Source organism: Zootoca vivipara, chromosome 7 (assembly GCF_965207765.1).
Source record: "Zootoca vivipara chromosome 7, rZooViv2.hap1.1, whole genome shotgun sequence".
Taxonomy (NCBI): domain Eukaryota; kingdom Metazoa; phylum Chordata; class Lepidosauria; order Squamata; family Lacertidae; genus Zootoca; species Zootoca vivipara.
Window position 1 is genome coordinate 49,191,359 of NC_142590.1, and position 25,439 is coordinate 49,216,797.

A 25,439-nucleotide genomic window follows, 5' to 3' on the forward strand; every position below is an offset into this window, starting at 1 on the left:
TGGTTCAAGGCACATGAACACAGAAGCATGACATGGTCTCACTCACCATACATTTTGCCCTCGTCCGAGAGAATAATCTTCCGCCGGCCACACGGCGGGTATATTGCCAGCGCCTCCTGGAAGCTCTGTTCAATGTCTGGACTCCACACTCCTTCGGCATCATTGTCCAGGCTCTTGTCCATCCCCTCCTGTCCATCTTCTCGCCCCTCCCCGGGGCTGCCGCTGGCGTTCCAGCTGTTGGACGCTATTGTGATGGCTGCTCTGGGCTCTGACCCTGAGCCCCAAATGGCAACTCAGCAACCTAAGGGCAAGAAAAGTTTGGTGATTAATCAACCATGCCTGCTGACTCCTAGTTCTCCTTTATAATTCTATCTAGACTATACAACTATACTCTTTAAAACAAAAGTAAATGGAGAATTGTGAAGGATCAGTCTTTTCTCTCTCTCTGTTGCTGGGGGCTTGATCATCCTTCAAAAGCATTATAATCATGCATACTGTATTTTGAACACACACACACACACAGAGAGAGATTGGCATTAATGTCTGGAAATCAATATGGCCAAGTGTGGGATTTCTTTTAGTGTCTGACATACAACAGGTTTTCTACATATACATGTTTCACATCTCTCTGTGTTGATGTTCTCCAAGCCACAGAACATACAATCCCAAAACCATTGGTTCATTCAAAGCTACCATACACTGTGATATTCTTACAACAATCTGAGCATTTGACCAAGGAAACGAAGAGACACTGGGTGACATTCAGTGATGTGTATCCATTTATACAGTGGGACTTCTGATTTCTTTTCTCACTTCCCCAGCCCCCAAAATCTGTTTCAGAGGGTCCCCTAACCTTCTGAAGTAGATTTGGGGGGGAGAGATGGGAGAAAAAGAAAGAGAAGCCATTGCATGAGACGACAGCTGCTCATGCTATATTAGATGTCACCCATCTTCTTACACACACACACCAATCCCTAACAAGTTACTTGAGCTGAAGCAGGAATTAATTAAACAGCCTCACTTAGTGTAAGCGAGAGTCAGATAACCCCATGGCACACAACACAACATTTTTGAAATGATTATTTCTTTGAACCCCATCACACACAGCATAATACCTTTTTCTTATTATTTATTTGACTTATTAGTCTCTGACTACGACTGACCAAAAGCATAACATAAAATCAGAAAACAGTGCATTACAATAAAAATCATTACAATAACCCACAAAACAATACGACAGAAAACTTTAGAAGCAAATAAATAAATAAATAAATAAATAAATAAATAAATAAATAAATAATATATGTTCAAATGCAGGCACACTAAAACATGTGCTTTTTCTCAATTTTAATCAGGTTTTTCCACAAGTGTCTTTTTAAAATGTAAAAAATGTAACTGAATATAATACTGGGTCATAGATATTAAATAGTGGATTAAATACTGATTTGAATGCTGAATCATAAGCATCTATCAAACACAGTGGCTTGTATAATAAGGCTGGTGGGAGGAGATTTTCCTGCCCTCACCCTGCAGTACCCTGAGTTTCCTGAAAAGCATCTTCTGAGAGTCAGAGGACCCTCCAGAATGGGGTGGGATCACCAGGAAGGAGTACAGTAATTGCTCCAGTTACAGGTAGGTAGTCGTGCTGGTCTGACGTAGTCAAAGCAAAAATAAAATAAAAAATCCTTCCAGTAGCACCTTAGAAACCAACTAACTGGAGTTATTTCTCCAGTTTCGGAGCTCTGTAGACAGAAAGTGTCTGCACTCAATTTGAGGTGATTGTCACCCCATACCACAGTCTCTCCCAATCAGGAAAAGTGGGGGTAATCAGGAAAGCCCCTGTCTATTACTACTTCTGAGGAACCAGGCCATTTTGGTAAAAGCAACTTTGTCATGCAAAAAACCATGAAGAAAAAAAAGATCTCATTTCTGAGGTTAAGCATTATAAAAAAGTTACATTGTCACATACAGTGGTACCTCGGTTTAAGTACACAATTGGTTCCGGAAGTCTGTACTTAACCTGAAGTGAACTTAACCTGAAGCGAACATTCCCATTGAAAGTAATGGAAAGTGGATTAATCCGTTTCAGATGGGTCCACGGAGTACTTAAACTGAAAGTACGCAAACTGAAGCGTACTTAAAGCGAGGCGTGACTGCATTGTATTTATTATTGCCAGCTTCCTCCTGGACCCGGGACTAAAAAATAATCACAGGGACCAGGATCTGACATCTAATTCTCTAATAAATATTGATGACTCTACCTACCAAACATAGCAATTTACTTTTCATTTCATGGAGAGACATTAATGTGTCCAATTACCAGTCCTTACCTTTAGTAAGTTCTAAACACTTATGGTCTGATGCTGTGCAAGTTAACTTTAAAAGAAAATTCCACTTCCAGTGAGAACTTAAAGGTAAAGGTAAAGGGACCCCTGACCATTAGGTCCAGTCGTGGCCGACTCTGGGGTTGCGCGCTCATCTCGCATTATTGGCCAAGGGAGCCGGCGTATAGCTTCCAGGTCATGTGGCCAGCATGAAAAAGCCGTTTCTGGCAAACCAGAGCAGCACATGGAAACGCCGTTTACCTTCCCGCTATAGCGGTTCCTATTTATCTACTTGCATTTTGATGTGCTTTCGAACTGCTAGGTTCGGAGGAGCTGGGACCAAGCTTCCAAGCAAATGTTCACAGGGTTGCAGTCTTAATCTTGCTTGAGTATCAGAGTATGTGATCTCACTCAGTATCAGAGAGAAATAAACAGAAACCAGTCTCTTGCTTCTAAGCAGATATAATTCCACAGTGCATGTAGGCTGCATGACTGCAAATTTCTTGTTATGTTCTTAAGTTGTATGAAGATTCGTTTTAATTGCAAACCAACATGTTTTAATCATTCTAGCACTTAGTATGCAGGAACCAGTGCTAGAAACTGAGATATGAAAGCTAGTAGCTAAATGGCACCTTAAACGTAGGTTATGGGCACAACAACGGAATGTCTAGGCATGCTTTTTTTATAACAAGAATACAAAACAGAAAATGAATGAACTGCAGCTAAAATATTATGCTCACTTTTCCACATGCTCTAGTCTTTCCCCTGCCCACCCCCCTAATATTCTTAAGAGGGTCTCTTCTCCAGTCTTCAGAGAGTAGCTGGAAGTGGCGAGGCAGAAAAAGTCCTCCTTTCCTTCCACTCTGCAGTTTTAATCTGAAATCTTAGGCGCGGTACTGCGCCCAGAGCTCAGAAACTCACTGCGCTAATAATGAAATTCCCTGTCGCAAAATGCGCCTAGAACAATGGAAGTTTTGAACACTGGCAGGAACCCCTGAATTCAAAACTGAAACTTGACTTACAGCACAATCCTCACCAAGTCTACTTAGAAGTCCTGCCGAATTCCATAGGGCCTACTCCCAGCTAAGTGTGGACAGGGTTGTAGACTTAATGGTTTAAAGCTGGACCTTTCCTTGGCTTTTCCTCCCCTTATTTTCCAGGACACAATGATTTGGCATCTCAAGGAAAGAGGAGAAAACACAGATAGAGACACACACACCCCTCTTCCTTTGGGACTCATTACTCAGAGGTACTCTCAATGGCCCAAGTCTTCCCTATACCTTTCAGAAACATCTCTCGGAGATGTGTGCTGGGCGCTGACTCCCGTCCCCAGCCAGACTGTGCCAGGGGCTTTGAAATAGTGCTGCCACTTCCACTCCCATTGCCCTTTGCTCCCCCACAGCAGCTAAGTGTTTTGCAACAACATGCTCCGCGGCAGCACCCACCAGCTGCTCCTGGGGGAGCTGAGAACACAGAGTGGTGTCTCCTTTGGCTAGAGAGCTTCCCGGACAGAGCACAACAAAGGTCTCCAGTACAGACATCTCCTTTTTAAGAAACTGCCGACAACGAGCTTGGCTCAAGTGTTTCGTGGTGATTCCGCCCCTCCACGCACACACACACTCCCCAAGCAACTTCTTTCCTGCGGCTCCGAGCTCTGTGATGTCACCCAGTCTCTCCCTTGCTCCCCCTCCCCTCCCCTTCCAGCCCACCCCACCCCTTCTTTGGGAACAGTGTAGCCAAATAAGGAGATCAGAACTGGAGCAGCTAGCCAAAGGGGAAAGGGGGAGGGATGGAGGGGAGGCTTGCTGTCCGCACACGGCTCCCAACACACTCTTATTCATCGTCAGTCCGTCTCTCTCTCCCTCTCTCTCGCTCACTCTCATACATACACAGAACTGCGAGGGGTGCCCAGGGATCAGGCTGCCAGGGAACATTCAGGAGGGCACAGGATATGCCAGAAAAGTTCAAGAGCAGGCAAAACATGTGTTCGCAAAATAACTACAGAAGACGCTGCGGGTACATTAAAGGAAGGTAGTAGCTCTCAAGCAATCTGGGGCATAAGCTTCAGCCGCCAAGTTGGTTTTGCTAAACACCAGACAGTTTGTTCCATCTCAACAAAAACCACACATACACACACACACACACACACACACACACACACACACACACACGCCTCCCTACACAAGTCCCAGACACAAGTGCAGCCAAGTCTCAACGTCCTATTGCTACTCATAAGATGAGTAGCACAGGGTCCAGATTTTGAGTCCTCTCCAAGACATCCTCTGCATGCCTACAACTCCTTGACTTGCTCTCACTCTCGCTTTGAATAAAATCACCACCATTGCTTTGGCGGAGGCGAGGCGGTGGCAGCAGGGGGGTGGGGTGAGGAGTGTGATTGAGCAAACAGGCAATGGTGGTAACAGCTGCTCCACTGACTTGCTCCTGTGTTGGGCCCTTTGCTGGGATGTGGGCCTTAGCAGCTGCCCCAGCAGTGCCAACCAATATGACTGGCTCTGCTAACAATCCCCCTGTCCCACAAGTTTTCTCTAAAGTGTGTACAACAGGAACTTATGGAAAGAAAGAAATTCTCAGGCAATCGAATCTAGAAAGGGACGCTTTCAAAACATTTGTTGACACCTGAGATGAAGCTCCCTCTCAGGAGAAAAGTGTATATACCTAGCATAGTTTGGATGGCTTCTTGATCCAAGTAACCTGCCCCAAAATGAACAGCTGTGTCACCATTCTAAAATACATGTGCACATCAAAATAAGCCAGGCTTTCCAGCTTGTTGGGCATGGGCAGCGTGGTTTATTTCTTCCACCAGTGCTAGGGGATGAGCAAAGCAGGAATGACTGGGCAGCATGCAGAACAACAAGATCAGCCAGAAATTTGACTTGTTGTGATGTGTGAATGCAGACAGGAAAAAGGTTGGCAAACACATCTGCAATGGAAAAGGTAATGCATAAAAGGTCTTCAACAGCAGCTCCCTCTCACATGCCATTAAAAAGGTGATTGGGAATGTAAGGATGTACACTCAACAGTGTGATGGGCCAGATTTAAACAGCTCCCATAGTAATTGCCTTTCACACCCTCCCCCAAAACCCCTCTACCAGCACCTAGTTATCTGCCCTGAATAAACAGTGATTCCCTCATCCCAAAAACACTCACACACCGAATCAAAAGGTTAACGGGCATCTTGGAGGTCAGTTTTACAATGATTCATTATGATTTGCGCGAGGAACTCTGAAGGAATCCTGCACAGAAAACGGGACCACTTTTTACACAAACAACCTCTCCAACAAGCACACCAACTTGGTCTGGGCCTAATCAGAATAGTAAAATGAGTTTTGTGCTTGTAGGTGTACTTGAAGCCAGGGAGAGGGTAGGAGAGGGTTCTGTTCTGAAGGCAAAGATTCCTAGCATTGGAAAAGAACAAGGAGATAGATTAAGATGCCTATTCCCCCCTCAACAGATACGCTAAAGATTAGTATTAAAGGACTTTGGGGGGTGAGGCAGAGTAGAGAAAGCAGTGGGGAATGCTCTGGGGTACTGCCCTATCAAGGGGCATTTCGTGCAAGTCATCACCATATTCACAAAATCCCAAAGCCACTACCTTTCCTGGCTCCCATACATTCATTATCCTTCCATTTGAATTTAGACACACATTTCTCGCATATTCTGGGCAATGCAGAGAGCTGACAGGCGACTTTCAGTATAAAACTACACTGCTACTGCTATGTCCAGGCAGAATACCCATAGGAAAAATTAGCAGTTTGCTAGTGTTAGTCCTACGATAGCAGTTTCACCACTCCCTCCTGTTGTTATGAGGGCAATCTAGCCAGCCAGGACATTGGAATTAGCATATGTCTATAGCATACACAAACAGTCCTGGTGCAATATTCATAGGTCTGCCTCCGGGTAGACCTATCCAAATCATAGGTGCATGTTCTGAGCATGCTCAGAGCTGTTTCCTTGGAGTCCAACCCTTCCTCATCGTTCTTGGCATGTTCTGGTAATCAGAGAAACAGCAGGGAGCATTTCCTACTTTGTGAAGTGTTTTTGTTTGTTTGGTTCAGTATTTGTTTTGTGACAGAGATACAGAGACAGAGAGAAGGCAAGAGTGGTCACAGCATTGGCCTCTTTTTGTAACAAATATTTGGCTATTTTTTTACTTAAATTGTTTTGCATTTATTTTTGTGAACAGGGGAATTGGGGGGACAATTGGCCGATGGCTTGTGTATGTGTTGCAAAGTGCTCTGTATTAACCAGTGACCTGCATTCATTCATGAGATGCTGCTGCAGCAGCTGCTGGGTGAGGCAGGACATGCTGATCTGAGCCATGTGCCATTTCAGAGTATTTTTCATACTATTTCAAGAAGGGGGGGGGTGCGCGCAGACACACACACACACACCCTACTCTACCCTGTATATGCAGATATCTGCTTCCAACAAGCCACTCCCCTAGCTTAAGTTCGGAAATCTTGAATGCTGAAAGGAGGAAAATGCTGCTTTTGGAAACACCAGACACACTCTCTTACATGAGAGAAGCTAAATGGTTGTACTCAGGAACTTGGTTGGGGGAAGGACACTAAACTTCCCTCCTGTCCCTGGAAATTCCTGGATTTGGGGGGTGGCATTGCCCCACTCAAAAACATTGTGATTGCAACCAGCTAGATTGCAGCAAGATACAATAAAACCAAGTGCAATTTCATCTGCATAGACCTACTCTCATTATATACACTACTCTGTCTGTATATTCTATCTACTTCTCCCATTACTGTACTCAAGTGAAAAACACAGAAACACAAAGACAATACAGTTCATCTGGAAAATCTTACTCTTAAATTCTTTTTCATAACAGGGCGTGAAAACCGTACACTTTAGATATGAAGCCTTAACAGCACCAGAATACTGAAAAGGAAATTTAGGATTGCTCCGAGTATGGGAAGGGCTTTGAAACTACACAACATTGAAACTACACAAACAAGCAAGGCCTGTGGGCAGTTAGCTGTGATAGGTAGTTTAGCAAGATTGACTGAGAGGAGTTGGAGCAGCAGCAACAGCCCCATGGAATGTCTTCCAAATAATTTTCATTAATGTAAAGCAAAATCTTTGTTTTCAAGTTCCTTGAGCACTTGAATACTACACTAACCACAACAGCAGCTGCCACAGGACTATCTAGGAAAAAGACTTCATGATACCAATTGCAGAGACATAGACTTGGGGCCTGGTTAACCCACTTTCAAAGAGATTCCAATTAGGACTTTTTACAACAGCTTTGAAGTTTCAGCTCGAAAGAACACAGGTTAATCAGCATCAAGTCATCATTATGCCACAATTATGTGCCACCACATGAATTACCTCCCCATCAGATGTAGGGGGAAATACCTCTCCCGTGTTTAGAAGAAGGAACAGGAACACAACAAGGGTGATGCAAGTATCAGAGGGGATTATATATGAATCTACCTTGCTCAGTCTACTGTCTATTTGAACTGGCAGATGTTCTCCAAGGCCCCAAGCAGAAGAAGTCTCTCTTAGGCTTGCAACAAGAGATCCTTTTAACAGGAAATGCTTGGGAATGAACCTGGAACTTCTTAATGCAGTGCATAGTTAAACCATGGGACTCACTCTCACAGAAGGCAATGGTGGCCACCAACTTAAAGGTAAGGTAAAGGGACCCCTGACCATTAGGTCCAGTCATGGAAGACTCTGGGATTGCGCTGCTCATCTCGCTTTATTGGCCGAGGGAGCCGGCGTACAGCTTCCGGGTCATGTGGCCAGCATGACTAAGCCACTTCTGGCGAACCAGAGCAGCGCACGGAAACGCCATTTACCTTCAGTACCTATTTATCGACTTGCATTTTCCCGTGCTTTCGAACTGCTAGGTTGGCAGGAGCAGGGACTGAGCAACGGGAGCTCACCCCGTCGCGGGGATTAGAACCACTGACCTTCTGATTGGCAAGCCCTAGGCTCTGTGGTTTAACCCACAGCGCCACCCGCGTCCCTATGGCCACCAACTTAGGTAGCTTTAAAAGAGGATTAGACAAATTCATGGAGGAGAAGGCTCTCAATGGCTACTAACCATGAAAACTATGCTCTGCCTCCACAGGCAGTGATGCCTCTGAATACCAGTTGCTGGAAACCCCAGGAGGGGAGAGTGCTCTTGTGTTTGGGTCCTGTTTGAGGATTTCTCATGGGCATCTGGGTGGCCACTATGAGGTCAAGATGCTGGGTGGGCCTGATTCAGCAGGCTGCTCTTCTGTCCTTAGCCATCTCCATGCAAAGCACGTAGCACAACCACTCAGCTATGTTTCTTGCTCTTCCACAAGGGGCTGGAAAAGAATAGCAGCAACATGATTTGGGACCAAGCGGGTTATGTGAAGCCTTCTGAAATCTACTCATAGCTTTTACAGCAGCAGATAGCTAAAAACATAAGCTGCAGATCCTGTAAAGCTTGGTCCCTGCTAGTCCAAACTTTCTGTTTCCTGAAGGGTGGGTGCTAGCAAGCAAGCAAATCAAGAATTAATCCAAGCTCCACCCAAACCTTACAAAACAGCAACAAAAAACCAATACGGAAACTGACAGTGTTGGGTATGTTTTCCCCACAAGTGTTTTGTGCTGCCCATTTTGAAATCAATGGAGAGCAGAAAGAACCCCCAAATGATTATAATAGAGTGGGGGGGGAGATATGCTGCTTCCACCCTCTCCATCATGTCCCCGTCCCCACTGAAAGAGCCACTGCGCTCCACAAACTGGATAGGCATTCACAGCCTCTCAGTCTTCTCTGAAGATCATGGGTGTAGCCGGGGTGGGGGTAGTTGCCCCCCCCCATCAATAAAAATACATGAAAATACATAGCAAACTGATATTCTCCCCCCCCCCTAACAAAAGGTCTGCCCCCCCAACAATAATCCTGGCTATGTCCATGCTGAAGACCAACATCCTTGCAACATTTTACGTTGCTTCACTATTGTGCCTCATTCTCTTAATAATTATTTTGCACTTCCTTCATCAGGCTTATGGGGCTTTCCCTTTAATAACACTTAATTATTCAGTTACACCCATGTCCCATTGCCTGACATACATGGTGCAGCTTGCCTAAGGCAGAGGTCATCAGCATGGTACCCACACATACACAGATGGCTGTAAAGGCTGCCTCTGGTGCCCAGAGGGTCTCTCCCTCTGTCCGAAATCAGGCATGAAAGCCGGATTCTTTTGTAGCCAATAGAAAAGGTCTTGCTGCATGCAGTGTCTACGACAGTTTCTCCTATTTGCTAATGTGGGCCGCAAAAGGCTGGTGACTGCTGGACAAAAGAGAAGGGACCCTGAGATGGAATTGTGTGAAGGAGTTAAGTATAGTTTATGCTAAATGATATTAGTAGATAAAAATAAACAAAAAGTACCTAGGTGAAGAGAAGGAAGTGTACAGTTGCACACATGTTTACGATAAGGCAGAAAGGTATGACAATAGCCAGGACCTTGGAGACTGCAATATCTCTGTCCAGGCCAAATCACACAAAAAGTTGGTCCTTCTCTGATGAGTGCAGTACAGAAACGGTGACAGGCACTGCTTGAGGCATTGACTGTGCCCTCTTCCTTGTGCAAACTTCCATAACAGTTTATGCCTCACTGGTTGTGATGATGGAGCCTTGAGTCCAACTTCTGGAAGGCACCAGGTTGGCAATTCCTGGCCTACATATTACACCTTCTAAAATATATATTTTAACAGGGGAATTTCCCAAACCTTCAAACTTTTATACCGGATCTTTCTGAGATTCTTGTGATGGCACCATAAATGGCAAAATGAAAGAAATACATACTTTGAAGAGCTCTGGGCATATAGCCTCAAGGAAAGCTCTCCAGATTTCATGTTCTGGGGAACATTTATTGTCTCTAAATCCATTTTCTTTGGATTCCACTTGACTAATCAACATTTTTGGAAGGAGGGGAAGTCTTAAAGAAATATTGCTGCATTGTTCAAGGTTTGTCCAGCATGGTGCATTTTCATGAAATCTGCAGTGTAATGTCACTGGATACATTCTATTTTGTGGTTTATTACTTTTTTTATAAAAAAGGTACAAAATTTCTTGAGATTGATTTGCAAAAATGTTCATCTTCTTGACCAACTTTCCTCCATTACTTGAACCTCTTTCTTATATGTGTGCATTTGTGTGTATAGACACACATACATAAGAAGTGGCTTGTGTGCACAGGCATAATTCACCAAACACCTCATTAATTAGTTCTACTGAATTTCTGACCTTTCTCCAAAAGGGTGGGGAAAGTTTCTGATCTTATACAACCCAACATTCACTTATCCCATTTCAAAGTTTCATCTCCTTTTCTTGGCCCATCACATGAATGACTGATTATGGGGTTAATTACCTAACCTGGGAGAACTATCCTTCAATTTCATATTCCACAAGAAAGGACAGCGATCGTTCAATGGCAAAAGAATGAGGAGTAGTGTGTGCTTAGAAACTTTATGTCAATTATTAAAGCCTGCATATAAACAACACACCAGTATTTGCATTTGAGTTACTCAAAGCACTTCATAAACATACAACACGGCACGAGGACATCTAAGACGATGTCATATTTTTTGCTGCTACAATGAACAGCATGCATCCTTGTCCAAAGCTGGGGGAATGAAACAGTTACCCCACCAGTTCTCTCCAGTGGCTGGTTAATCAAGTGTGGGCTAATCCTATCATCACTCTTCTTGGATACAAAAGCTGGTTCTGGGGAAGCCCTTGCTGTCCTCCCCAACTCTAAACTAATGAGGGAAGAAGGGAGGTCATACCTGACAATCTAGCTTCAGAGATGTTCTACAAAAGCTTTCCCTCAACTTGGTGTATTTCAAACATTTTAGACTCAACTTCCATGATCCATGATCACTGGCCATGCTGATGACGGAAATTATACTTCAAAGCAAACATTTAGAGAGCCCAAGATTGAGGGTAGCTGATTCTGCAAGTTACAAGACGCCTTGCTGCTTTTGAGTCCTGCCTAGGTTCAGTGCAAAGTCACCCTTTCTCAGGCCCTAGAGATGGGCAGGGCTTGCCAGTGGTAAATGCACTATAGACCCTTGGCTATAACTTAGAAAGAAAAGAGAAAGATTTACCCACATGGCTCGTAAATTCTTGATCATCCTACTCACACACAACCCCCTCTCCACTCCAAAACAAACCCTCTAGAGATACATTCTTGTGATTTTACTCATCTCATGCTTACAAAATCTTGTATTTGCAGCAGCTAACAATAACCAGGTGTAACGTAGCTGTCATGAGTCCCAGTGAGCATGGGTAAATTTTGCAAAGACACTGGAGGAGGACAAGGTCACCATTAGACGATTCCTTCTCTAGATCTTCTGCATATAGAGAAAGGAGACCAAAAAAAACAAACAACAGGCTGAAGGAAGGGTCACCAAGAATGTGGGAGTTAAAGTTTTTCCACTAATGATTCAACAACACAACAGAGAGTAGACATTTAAAATAAGATAAAAGGAAAGCCCCAAGAGACAGAGGTAGAAGATTAATATACAATAAGGAGCATGAAATGATAAAGGTATATCAAAGGAATCACATCTTTCCAGGTGAGTTAATTTCATTTGTTGTGTTGGAGACATAGGCCAGAACCTACACAGGAAAAAGTTCTGGAGATCGGCCTTGATAAGACTCAAAGGAGGTGGCATCCAATAACAGTTATGCTGCAGAGCTGAAATCCCAACCATCACACTCTTGTTTCTATCAGCAGTACAGAAGAGACAGCTTGTCATCAGGCCTCCCAAGAACTCAGAAAAGATAATTCAGGGAGCTGAGAAGAAGGAGTGAAAGTGAACGTGAACATTAGAGCTGGATATGAGACTATATTATGAGGCATCCTGTCTTTGTTGGTTGAAGGAATTGTGGTTGAGAGAATTCACATATTCTAGACTTAGAAGGTCATGACAATATTTTTGGTTGGCACGCTTATTTATGGTATGAAGAGGTTAAAGTTCATAAAGGATTTACACATCACATAATTAGGGGAAAATGTATATTTATTAGAGGTAGAAATACTACTTTGGCTCTCACCGTTGGAAGCTATAGTGGTAAAGAAAAAGAAAAAGATAGAAGGGTGGACAACTTATAAAATTTATTAAAACAAGAGGGAGGAGAGTATAAATTAAAAGAATTTAAGGAATTATCAGGGAAATTAACAACATGGATACAATATCATCATTTTAATCATCATTTGGGTAACAAATATCACAATTGGAGAGAGATCTGTTGGAATGTAATGTAAAAGTGCTATCTAAAATGTATAAAATGTTGGGAGACAAAGGATGAGCAAGTAAAATCCTCAATGATACATTGGGCAATAAATATTGGTCATAATATAGATATGGAAGCATGGGGACGATCGTGGAATATGGATATAAAATTTACAGCATGTTATGATCTAAGAGAAAATTATATGAAAAGGATATATCAATAGTATCTAACACTGAGTAAATTGGCAAAAATGTATGAATCTAAATCAAATAAGTGTTGGAATATGTAAAGAGAAAGGTTCTTTTTATCATATGTGGTGGTCTTGTAGTAAGCTTACTGGGAAATGATATCTAATGAATTGAAAAGGATGTTTAAAATAACATTTTAAAAAAACAAAAAACACCAGAAGCTTTTCTTTTGGGAATTATAGGGACAGAACTACCTAAACTGTATAGAAACTTATTCATGTATGCTACTACAGTGGCAAGAATGTTACTCACCCAAAAATGGAAAGAAGCAGAAGGAAGAATGGATACAAAAACTTGTGAAATATGCAGAAATGGCTAAACTTTCCAGAAGAGTAAGAAATCAGGATAACAAACTTTTTATAAAAGAATGGAGATGGTTTATTGAATATTTACAGATAAATGGTAAATAGATAAGAACACTGGCAGGATTCTTGTAATACTCTGCAGTTTTATAAGAGTATATATTTAAAGCAGACGAATGAATGAGCAAATTAAGTTAATTTGGATATGCAGAAGATATTAAAAATAAGGAACGGCAGAAAGAGGGGGAAGGAAGTCAAGTTTTGAAATGTTAAAAAGATTGTAAAAGTTGTGAAATGTATAAACCCGAAAAAGCATGCATGAGCACACACACACACACACACACACACACACACACACACACACACAAGCCATCTTGCTGCATCTAGGCTCAGTCCTTATTCATTAGGGAAGGAGGAAGAGAGATGAAGCATTCCCCAAGTCTGCCCAAGTATATACAGTGGTACCTCTGGTTAGGAACTTATTTCGTTCCAGAGGTCCATTCTTATCCCGAAACCCTTCTTAACCTGAGGTACCACTTTAGCTAATGGGGTCTCCTGCTGCCGCCGCCACACAATTTCTGTTCTCATCGTAGGGTAAAGTTCTTAACGCAAGGTACTACTTCCATGTTAGCAGAGTCTGTAACCCGAAGTGTTTGTAACCCAAGGTGTTTGTAACCCGAGGTACCACTGTATGCCCATGCTGAATTATCCCAATTTATGCGATTTGCTGAAGTGATGGCTAAATGATTTAAAAATGGAGGTGGAACATTAACACGTGCACTCCGTTTTGTGAAAATGCCCCATTCTTATTTGATCAGAGCTCTTGGGTGCCTTTGAAACTTGACATCTGCATTGCTGTTTCCCATTCACCTCATCTTCCCCATCATGTGTTTGTGTGCTGACTGATAAATCTGGTTTAGGGATGGGGAGGGATGAAAATGGGTGGGAGACGAATACTGTTAAGAGAGCTGTATGTATTTGAAAATACCCAGGGCCATATCCAACACTGCAACTCCACTGACACAACAGACTTCTGTGCATGCAATGGAACTCTCTCTTCCACTCCTGTCCCCTCAAGCCCCTCCCCCCAGCCCATGCGCCCTCAAAACCAGCTCTGCAGGGTTGGACGAAATCTTGGGGAAGCTTGGAGGAGAAGAGGAAATTGAATTCCTGTTGCACCAGTAAAGGTAAAGGTACCCCGACTGTTGGTCCAGTTGCGGACGACTCTGGGGTTGCGGTGCTCATCTCGCTCTATAGGCCGAGGGAGCCAGCGCTTGTACACAGACAGCAAGACTAAGCCAAATCAGAGCAGCGCATGGAAACAGCGTTTACCTTCCTGACAGAGCAGTACCTATTCATCTACTTGCACTTTGATGTGCTTTCGAACTGCTAGGTGGGCAGGAGCTGGGACCGAACAACGGGCATTCAAACCGCCGACCTTCTGATCGGCAAGCCCTAGGTTCTGTGGGTTAAAATTTTAGATCAAAATGCTGATAGTGTTTTCTTTATCTTTTTAACACTGTTCTTTTTCCATGGGATGTAGAAAGTTCAATTATCTCAGAGAAAACCAGGAGGAACTACTTCTTCTGAAATGTCAGCAGGTAAGACTTCCAATCAACTCTTTCTTCTGCTTGCCTGCTAGGGGTAATTCCTACTGTACACAGTTTTGCTAAAGCAAACTTATCCTGGCAACTTGAGTCTGCAGTAGGTATTTATCACAGCCAGGCTGGAGCTCTTGACGTTTTTCCATTCCTTGCCACAGTTTACTCTTATTTGTTATGGTCCCAAATGTGCAACGAGGCACATGCTTTCCTAGAGCGGCACAGAAGAGCAACATCTGCATTAAAGCATGCATGGCAATGCTATTTAAAGAACTGCTGATGTAAGCATTTCTTAGCGCAGTTTGATTTTACTGTCTTCTGAATGGGTTGCCACTGCTTCAGGTGTTATAATTTGGTGAATCAGTGTGTATGAATACTACTACTAATAGTAGTAGTAGTAGCAGCACTTTGCCTGTGACTGATCTGTTAGCCAGCATGGGGATATTATTTATATTGAAGGTGCAGGACATAAATCGCTTTGCATATAACAGTTCTGCAAAACTTATGTGATGGTAGTGGCACTCAGTGTTGTGGTGGCTGTTCCAGTCCCGCACCTTGAAAGTCCAGAAAGACAAAGACCACATAGGAACTCTTTCTGGCCTATCTCAGTCCGCATCAGCCCTCTGGAGGCACTCTCATAGAATCAGAGTTGGAGGGGACCCTGAGGATCATCTAGTCCAGGCATCCCCAAACTTCGGCCCTCTAGATGTTTTGGACTACAGTTCCCATCATCCCTGACCACTGGTCCTGTTAACTAGGGATCATGGGAGTTGTAGGCCAAAACATCTGGAGGGCCGCAGTCTGGGGATGCCTGATCTAGTCCAATCCCCTGCAATGCAGGAATATGCAGCTGTCCTTACAGGGATTGAACCTGCAACCTTGGCGTTGGTCAGCACCACGCTCTAACCAACTGAGCTATCCAGAGAAACTAGCACATTGTGTAAGCCTGGCCATGCAACACTTTCTTGTTTGGGTATAAGCAGAGAGGGCAAACACTCCTTGTGGTGGAAGGCCTCCTGTCATCCAAAGTTGTAGAAGAAAATATATAGTTATAAAGGAATCCATTCAAAACCTGTCCAGTCCTCACTTTTACCTCTGCCACTGATCAGTGGACAGATCAATAAAATGATTTAATCATCTATCTACATATTGGCATGTAACCACTGGTGGGGCTTACTCCTTTACAACCAAAGTCCTCTTTTCTAGTCTTCAATTTAAGAAACCATTTTAAAAAATAATGTCACTTAACACCTGAGGTTTAGCTAGAGCAATAGGCCTCTCATACACACAGCTGAACCAAACTGCCCATTTAACCCCTTCTTCTCATCAGTGACAACTTGACTCAAGGTCTGGTACATAAATCAGATACTAAGGGAGAGAGTCATCTAATCAGCTCCATCAGCAAACACTCTGAACAAGGACTTCCATTTGCACAATGGGGTTCCCCTCCATCTCCTCCCTGCCAAATTGGCTCAGGGCAGGGGGGTCCCTGAGAACCATAGTCAACCAGTGTCCATTCTTTTCTTTAGTTCTTTCGTTTCTCAGCAGCAAGACCATGAGACCAGCTAGAACCAGGTCAATTGTTATGGTCCCCATATAGGAACTCGCCTTTTCCCTCCCTCCCCCATCCCTTAGGTCTGCATTTGAAGAAGGATAAAAGTTCATCAACATGCCTCAACAAGGAAGCTGCTGCCTTAGAGCTACAGAAGCAAGCTGCACCTCTCTCACTTGCAGAGCCAAAATGTTTCAGCTTACAGGTTGGGTGTGATCTCCCCCAGCATAAAGTTTCCTCCTCTAGACACCACACACACAACAACACTGAAACACATGGGGGAGGGAACAGAAACCAAACTGCCAATCCTTGTTTGCGGAAGAGTCTGAAGACAATGGAACTTGTCTTTTCTTGAGCATTCCTAAGACACATACCCAATCTATTCAGCTTCCGGTCAGCGAAGGAGAATTCTAGGCCTGGCCATAGGGCAAAACTATTCAGAAGAGCAACCTGGAGCCGACAGAAATAAGCAGGCTTGTTCTCGCTGTTTATTCTACATAAACCTTTGAGACATTAGCTCAGACTTGGGAGTACAGTAAATGTGATGAGTACAGTCGTACCTTGGTTGTCAAACGCCTTGGTACTCAGGCATTTTGGCTTCCGAACACCGCAAACCCGCAAGTAAGTGTTCCAGTTTGTGAATATTTTTTGGAAGCCGAACATCTGTTTTGGCTGTCGGCATTGTTTCCAGGGCCAATCAGCCAATCAGAAGCAGGACCTTGGTTTGCGAACGTTTTGGAAGTCGAACGGACTTCCAGAATTCCATTCGACGACCAAGATATGACTGTACTGGTAAATTCCTTCTCCTTGTCTCCTTAGTATCACAGGTTCAAATCTGCTCCAATTTTCTCATTTTTAATAGTCATCCCCACAGTTTAATGTCTGAGTATTTACAGGAGGACTAGCATACAAAGCTTGTACAGTGGTACCTTGATTCTCGAACGTAATCCATTCCAGAAGACCGTTTGACTTCCAAAATGTTCAAAAACTGAGGCACAAAGGGCTGGCTGCAAGTTCAATTGAGAAAATTGAAAAACACACAGCGGAAGCTGTTCAACTTCCGAGGCACGTTCAAAAATGGAAGCATTTACTTCCAGGTTTTCGGTGTTCGAAAACCAAAATGTTCAGCTTCCTAGATGCTTGAAAACTGAGGTACCACTGTATTTGTGAATGAGCGGAGAAGTTTCATTGATGCTCACAGCCATGTAGTGTTTAGTTTATCAACTGCCTCCCTATATTTCTTAAATGGGGGAAAAACTAAATCAAGCATCAGATGAAACTGAGTTATTGGCAAGGCACAAATATGTAACTGCCCCCTACAAACATGCAACTCAAATATTTGTTAGTTTCTTGTTAATGTCATTACAGTAATGTTTCATTTTCATTTTCTAAGACTTTCTATTGGGCTCTATAGTAGCAAAAGGTCAGGATCAGAATGCCTTAAAATAAAATAAAAAGCAATATATTTTAAAGCTTAACTGCCAAACTGTCCTTTGTGGGAGAACTCTGAGCATTCTTCAGCAGAACCTGAGGTGTCTCTAAACGAAGTTTGAAATTAAACACACACAGTGCCAAGTTTGAAATTAAACACACACAGTGCCAAGTTGAATAATTGAACTGAAAGTGTAACCCAGGCATCCCCAAACTTCGGCCCTCCAGATGTTTTAGACTACAGTTCCCATCATCCCTGACCACTAGGGATCATGGGAGTTGTAGGCCAAAACATCTGGAGGGCCGCTGTTTGGGGATGCCTGTAACCTGACAACACTATATGATGAAAGTTATTCAGTTCGATTCAAGAGGATCTGTGACTGCTGACTGGTAGATACTCCTTTTCCAGTTTGATGAAGGAAGGAAGGAAGGAAGGAAGGAAGGAAGGAAGGAAGGAAGGAAGGAAGGAAGGAAGGAAGGAAGGAAGGAAGGAAGGAAGGAAGGAGTCCCGAGCATCTATTTTAGGGGAAGCAAAGAGACCCTAGTAATGCCTCCGGCTCTGCCATTCTCAGGGAGCCTTTATTAGTTTATTGCATGTATTTACAGTTCAAGAGGACCACTCTGCTGCCAAATTCAGCTCACCAGTGCAACTGCAGTAGCCTGTGAGCTTGGCACCTCTCACACTCGCCCCAGAAGAGATAATGAAAGGTTGTCTACAGGCAGGAGGTGGTCCATCCTGGATGAAAGAGCACAGGACACAACCTTAGCCCCTAAGAGATATTAACAAGTAGGCCACAGTTACAACAACTGAGATTAAGAATGAGTTGTTCACAGCCAAAAAGGTACAAGTGCAAGTTTATAAACTTTACTAATTTTCTAAAGCAAAGGTTTCACAAACCCCATTGTGTACAGTATAAGAACTCAAAGAGAATGTTTCTGCACCTGGAAGAGACGGCTATCCATCAACCCCAGAAACTAGAGAGGGCTGTGTTCATGTTCTGATTATGGACTTCCCATAGGCATCTTGTCAGCCATGGTGAGAACAGAATGCTGGACTAGATGGGCCTTTGTTCTGATACAACTGAGTAGTCTGAATGTCCTTAAAACCAGCTACAAACATTCGACTTTCACAGTATTAGCAATCCTATTTGCACAGAACTGCCGGGCACCAGTGCTGCCGTGCATGTGAAGGCCACCAATGGCAGAGGTTCAAAAATAGCACAAGGGAAAACGAGCTGAGCGACTAAGCCAGCCTGACCATCTATCAACTCTGTATTGGAATAAAGCACGCTCTTCTACAGGAGCTATTGAATGCCCCTTTTCTACACACGGGGGGATGGGGGACAGCCAAATAGTCTAAAAAAAGCTGGAAACATTGAAATCTTTGAAGTCAATTCTAATTCTTAAGGAACAAGAATCAAGAGTTGACCTACCACTCCCATAAGAGAAACCTTTCATAACATAGGGTCTTCATTAACTCAGAATTTTATATTACAGTATAAACACACGTCATAATTTAATCCAAACTTTTGTACTACCTGAGTCTGCAGCTCATTACAAGCATTTAAGACACAAAAACATACACCAAAATATATTCTTTTCTGGATTATTACATATTTTTAGCCTCACAACAATCCTGTGAGGCATGCCACTGCTATCCCAATTTACATACAGTGAGTTTAGGAAAAGCTAATTTGGTCTGGGGCCCATTCCTGAAGCAGAACTTGAAAACAGGCCCTTTAAGTTCAGCTCTCAGTCAGTGTCCTTCCCACTGAACTGCACTGTTGTTGCCAAACAACAGCCACATTTCACATCCAGAAAATCTGCTACTCAGCAACTAGAGTCCTTGGGGTTCTGCTGGTTCTGACAGAGAGCTCCTAGTGGTGAATCACAAAGATTTCATGGCATGGGGTGTGAGAAAACCCACTCGGCATCTCCCCCCTCCAAGAGAATCCCTGGCCTAACAGTGCTAAGGGTTTTCAGAAAGCAGCTCCCTTCCATACCAAGCATTTCAGTTAGGCAAGAAAAAGTACAGTCTCAAATGCAGGTTGCGGACTCTGACAGGAGGAAACAATTTGCAGGCACGCAGAGGCCTTTGCAAATGTGCTTCTAATTTTGGGAAGGAGAGTGTTTGCCAGGGGCATTCTCCCATGATGCTACATCCGACAAAGCATGACTCCTCGATGCTCACCCGCCCTTACTCCCAGCTCCTGCATGCTTGTTTTGTCTGGGCGCTAATGCGTTTTTATCCAGCCACATACATGGAGGAAATGTGGAGGGGGGACGGACACAATGAAAGTGGAAAGGGAATGATTTGGTCATAGAAACACCTGCAAAAGGTTGCACAGCTCAGATTGGCCCTTTGGCCTATGAGCATTCATTTCTCCAGGGGTTGCAAAGAACAAGAACAGCCTGCCTAGTAGGCAAACATCATTACAGACATTGCAGGCACTGGCTAGAGACTCTTTCCAGAAACAAGGGCAAAAGAAGCAGTAAGCCCATTGTTTTCCTTTATTTTTACTCTGAAAACTGTGAGCAAGTGAGATCTGGTAGCTTAACTGTGCCTGAAGTTCCACGTAGCCAACATAGCAGGTATTAAGCACACAGCCGCTCAAGAAGCTGTCAGCAGCATGAGCTTGTAGTCGGAACAGCTGCCCTGTAGGAAGTCAGCTGATCCTTTGATGGCAGGATACAGTTGAGGAAGGGCCCATAACAGAGTGGCCTTGGGCCACACAAAAATTCACTGCAGATCCCGTTTCACCAGTGCTGCTTCAAGCACCGGTGAAAAATGTTGCTTGAAAGCAACACTGGGAAGTGGTCTCTTCCAATGGAGTTTAGATCCCTGCATATGGATTTTTTCAATTGCTCAGCTATTGTAGCTTCACCCATCCTGGTGTCCAAATGATGAAGCTGCAATTGCTTCGACAGACTCTCAAAAGTACAAATTTCACCATTCAATGAGGTGAACTGAAAACAAGACATAGACAATCTGGAAATTGTTTTAGACAGTAGCTTGTGATCTGAACTAAGGTCTACTCATTATCAGTTTTGAGCCCTGCCTCAAGCTGTGATTTGGTATATAGTGACTGGACAACACTAACCACTTATTGATGAATGCTTGTGATATTTAATGTAGAAACTCTGAGTACCCTTATATCACTGATCAAGACTTTTTAAGATTTCCGGACCATAAAACTCTCTCCACAGAGTCTTCCTATCTGCCTTATTTCGCAATGACTCACTCTCAAATACAGGCCAGATCGTCTACAAGCTGCTTGTGACATTAAGCTGTTACCTGACCTCTGTACAGAACTGAAGAACAACCAAAAATTGTACAAGCTTTCATGACTTCCCCAGTGCTTCAATTGACATAAGCAACCACAGCACATTCTACAAGAGTCAGGTGGTTAGTGCTGGAATGTGCTTCAGAGATCCATACACAAATTGCATGGATACAGGATTCACTAGATCTAAGATGTACCAGGGCCACTCTGAAAAAGCTCCTCCCTTGGCTTCCTTAGGCAACCTGCTCTGTTCTTATCATTAACTACTTTTTGCCCTCCCTGCCACCAAACAAACTGGAAAGGATAACAACTCTGTTTCATTTGCTTATGAAAATATTTGAAATCCATATAGGCTACAAATATTATTTTCTACTTGCCACTTCTTCAAGATGAGAACATCTATTCTCTCAACCTTTCTTTACATGCTCTGAATCTTCTCCAATTTCTCTGCAGCTTCCTTAAAACGGCATACCACTGAATAATTTTTGTAGTAGCCTACCCAATGTCACTAGTTTACATGTCATCTTCTACCTCAAAATATTTTGAGAAAAGCACTAATGTTAGCCACCTTAAGGGCTGCCTGGGTAGCAGAATAAATTTCACGATAAACAAAAGCAAACAATAACCAGTGGCTCTCCAAATCTGCATAGTCCAAATCATGCTACACAATGGAGAAGATTGCTGGTTTAGCACAAGGTAGATTTTAATTCTTTGAATCTAAGGGAGTTTCCTTTTCTCTGTCTCTACATCGATATTCCATATTTATAAATTCTAGCCTTGTCACCAAATCAAAAGGCAAAATTTATTCCAAAAAAGCTACAAATACCCACTAGCCTCTGCTTTCGTTACTTGTATATTTTGTTCACATCATTTCCTCAGCATATCGAGATCACTTAAAATGTTGGTCCCTCCCACATGCCAAATGGTATAAGAACACTTGTACACTATTAATTAAAATCAAATAAGTGAAGAGCACCAGACTCATGGCAGAAACAGAGTTCTAATGGATGCCTCCTCTCAAAGATGTAAGGACACTGAATTAAGAGTTATCCACCGGGATTGCGTATCACCCCTGACCAACACGCAACTCAAAAGGATTAAGCATCATTCATTGATTCCTTTAAGAATTACAGAATAATAGTTGCAAATGCCATCTGTCCCCAAAAGAAACTGGAAATATTTAAACTACAACTTTTTAAGTCTTGCACTCTGGTGCCCTCCAAGCCTGAAACATGACTGAGCAGCAAGGCCTCTCGCCCAGTTCAGGTAAGTCAATCTAGTTATGGGTTTAGCACTCCAGCCACATCTGTTATAAATACAGCCATACCTCGGTTTAAGTACGCCTCGGTTTGAGTATTTTCAGTTTAAGTACTCTGCAGACCTGTCTGGAACGGATTAATCCACTTTCCAGTACTTTCAATGGGAAAGTTCGCTTCAGGTTAAGTACACTTCAGGTTAAGTACGGATTTCCGGAACCAATTACACTCAATACTTTGGGTTAAGTACGCTTCAGGTTGAGTACTCCGCAGACACATCTGGAACAGATTAATCCACTTTCCATTACTTTCAATGGGGAAGTTCGCTTCAGTTTAAGTACGCTTCAGTTTAAGTACTCCACGGACCGTCTGGAACGGATTAATCCACTTCCCATTACTTTCAATGGGAAAGTTGGCTTCAGGTTAAGTACGCTTCAGGTTAAGTACAGACTTCCGGAACCAATTGTGTTTGTAAACTGAGGTACCACTGTAATGGTTCTCGGTGCTGCTCATCCAACTGCACAGGACAGGACCTTGTGTAGCCCATATTTTGCTTCTTATAATTTTTTTTATGTCACAGTCCTATGTATAATTATATAGCCATATGTTGTCCACATGCCATAGATTCAGAGTATGGAAAAAGAGGAGACTCAGCTAATGGAATGCTACAAGGGGCTACAACTTCCCCCCTTTCTAACTGGGATTGGCATGCCAGTGAATGGACTGGTCAGATACTGTCAGTTGACAACGCATTATGTGGCCACAGTCAAATGCTCCATGAAGCCTGTTGCCTATTTAGCACAGCTGCCTTTAAAAACTAACAAATTCTTTTAACGGTTGTTGTTAATTAAATTTACTTCTGTTTTATTTTCTCTCTTTAATCATGTTGTAACTCTAAGTTGACACTGGTGTTCCAAAATAAAAGCCAAAGAAAAGAGCTGTTCAGTCTGCTGTTCAGTTAGTTATACAAACCTTCCTTCCCATGAATTCTCTCCCCACATACTTTTATTTACACCCTGAAACATATTGTTACTTCAGGTGACCCTCTGGGCTGCTTGTACATTAGGGCTGGCCCTGTGAATAATAAATATAGCTTACTAAAAGTGATGGTCTGTTTGCTGATGGCGGAGCTAACCCAGTGAGTTAGCTCCCAAGTTTAAGGACTTGTTGGGAAGCAATTGGGAACAAGCACTGATGATCCACAAGCAGTGTTTTTTTTTACTCCTCTCATTGCATCTTCTTGTAAATTCTAGTGAAGGGACTACTGCCAACTTCTCTTTGTCCCATGGAAAGAGACAGCGTCCAGATCTACCCATCTGAAGTTCATATTTTTAGGAGGATGTTAACCAAAGTCTGGCCTGATGTTTATCGGGAATGGGAGTAGCTGCACTTAAAATATATAAAAAATTAAAAGCAGCAGAGAGCACTATGGGGGATTTCTCTCCTAGCATTTCAACCATATGGATCCGTGCTGTGCACCAGATAGATATCAGATCTAAACTGGACACAACAAGGAATTCAGAGCTTTACAGTCCTTAGGTTAATTCAGATCCCTGCAGAATATGGAAACTGAACCAGTACCACTGAGCAGACAAGACACCCTTGTTGACTGCAGAAGTAAAAGCAATGTTCTAAGAGGAAGTGAAAGTTGTTCATAGGTCATTCATCAAGCGTTATTTACAACTCATTGAATCTTACAACTCATTGAATCCATCAAGAGTTTTTGTCTTCCACTGTATACAGATCTTGGATGGGAGAAGCCTATTGAGGAGGAAAGGTGAAGCCTGCAGCATCCTTCAGTTTGCCCAGCCCCTTGCTCCCCTGTGAGAAGCCCTGATTAATTTCTCTTTCCTCTATCACTTCCTGTTCTTTCCGGCCTGGCACAAAGCTCAGGAAGCAATCCAAATAAGAAACCGCAAGAGGCCACGTGGCCGGGAAGCCACAAGGGACACCACGGCATCAGTTGGCAGCCTTAGAAGGACTGCGAAGTTGCGTCAGCATAGAGAGAGAGACCTAGTATGGGGGGGAAAGGCTTTCAATCCCACCACATTCTGTTTTGACAACAAATAAGCTGAATTATTTCCACCTGTCAGCTACAGGCCAAGATGAAATGGATCATCTGGGGGCGACTACCTGCAACTGAAGAAGTGTGCATGCACACGAAAGCTCATACCAATAACAAACTTAGTTGGTCTCTAAGGTGCTACTGGAAGGAATTTATTTCTTTTGTTTCGACTACCTGCAACTGGCTTGAGATCAGGGAAGACCAAAGCACTTTGCTCCAAGATGGAACAAGGCAAAAGATGGAACAAGGCAAAAGGGTGCTGCCCCTTCCACTGTCAAGTATTGTGGCCACTTCCTTTTCCACTTCATGGAATAAGGGATTATAGTAGACAACACAGCACTTCCTTTTAGCATCTTTTAAGTTTACTCCTGCCCAGAGCAGCTGACCAGGTAATAGCCCGTGGGAGGTGGAAACATGAGAACGCTCAAATGTTTGGCACCCAGCCAAATATGTTGCCCAAGCTCTTAAAACACATGTCTTTCTCCAGTAGCCATCCAGGAGCAGGTGGGAGTGGGGAAGGGCACATTTCTGCTTCTGAAGTGGGTCAGTTAAAGGATCTGCAGTAACTTCCTCCTGCCTCTCTCCCTGTGAGACATGGGGCATATCAAAATGCTTAATGGAGGGAGGGTTTGGATGAATTCAAGAAGTACATGGAAGCCATAGAATTCTAGAGTTCTAAAGGCTTGCAGGGGGGCAGGAATGAGAGAGAAAAAAGTTTAGGAGAATTGTGATTTTCTCCATTTCTGCATGAAAATATTCAAATCTATGATGTATTGCTAACACCCAAATAATACAAGCCAATACAACTGTGTTCTACCTTCACCGTCAGATGCAGAATGCCATGTCCTGTTTGCAGGCTTTTCTCATGGGCACTTGGTGGAGATCAAGATGCTGGACTCGATGGGCCATTGGCCTGATCCAGCAGGCTTCACTTAAGTTTTTATAAGCTTTCTTGTGGGTTACCACAGTGTCAACTTCTTTTTTTGTCAACTTTATTCCAACTGGCAACTTAGGTACTTTAGAAGTAGAGCTGCAAGCTGGTGCACTCTAATTCTGAGTATTCAGTGTTAGACTGAAAACTGAAGAGCATGCATTAGTTTCCAACGGGGAAGAGGCAGTG

General features: G+C 43.2%; 1 protein-coding gene across 6 annotated transcripts in view; it reads right to left on the reverse strand.

The window, feature by feature from the left end:
• The window catches only part of TEAD3 (TEA domain transcription factor 3), an 86,899-nt gene that overhangs the window by 36,260 nt on the left and 25,200 nt on the right, over window positions 1–25,439 (reverse strand). For all 6 annotated transcript variants that reach the window (XM_035124339.3, XM_035124337.3, XM_035124338.3 and 3 more), the window contains exon 2: window positions 47–301. In XM_035124339.3, the coding sequence (XP_034980230.1) occupies window positions 47–182 (136 nt within the window). In that variant the 5' untranslated portion in view covers window positions 183–301. The remainder of the gene's footprint in view (window positions 1–46; window positions 302–25,439) is intronic.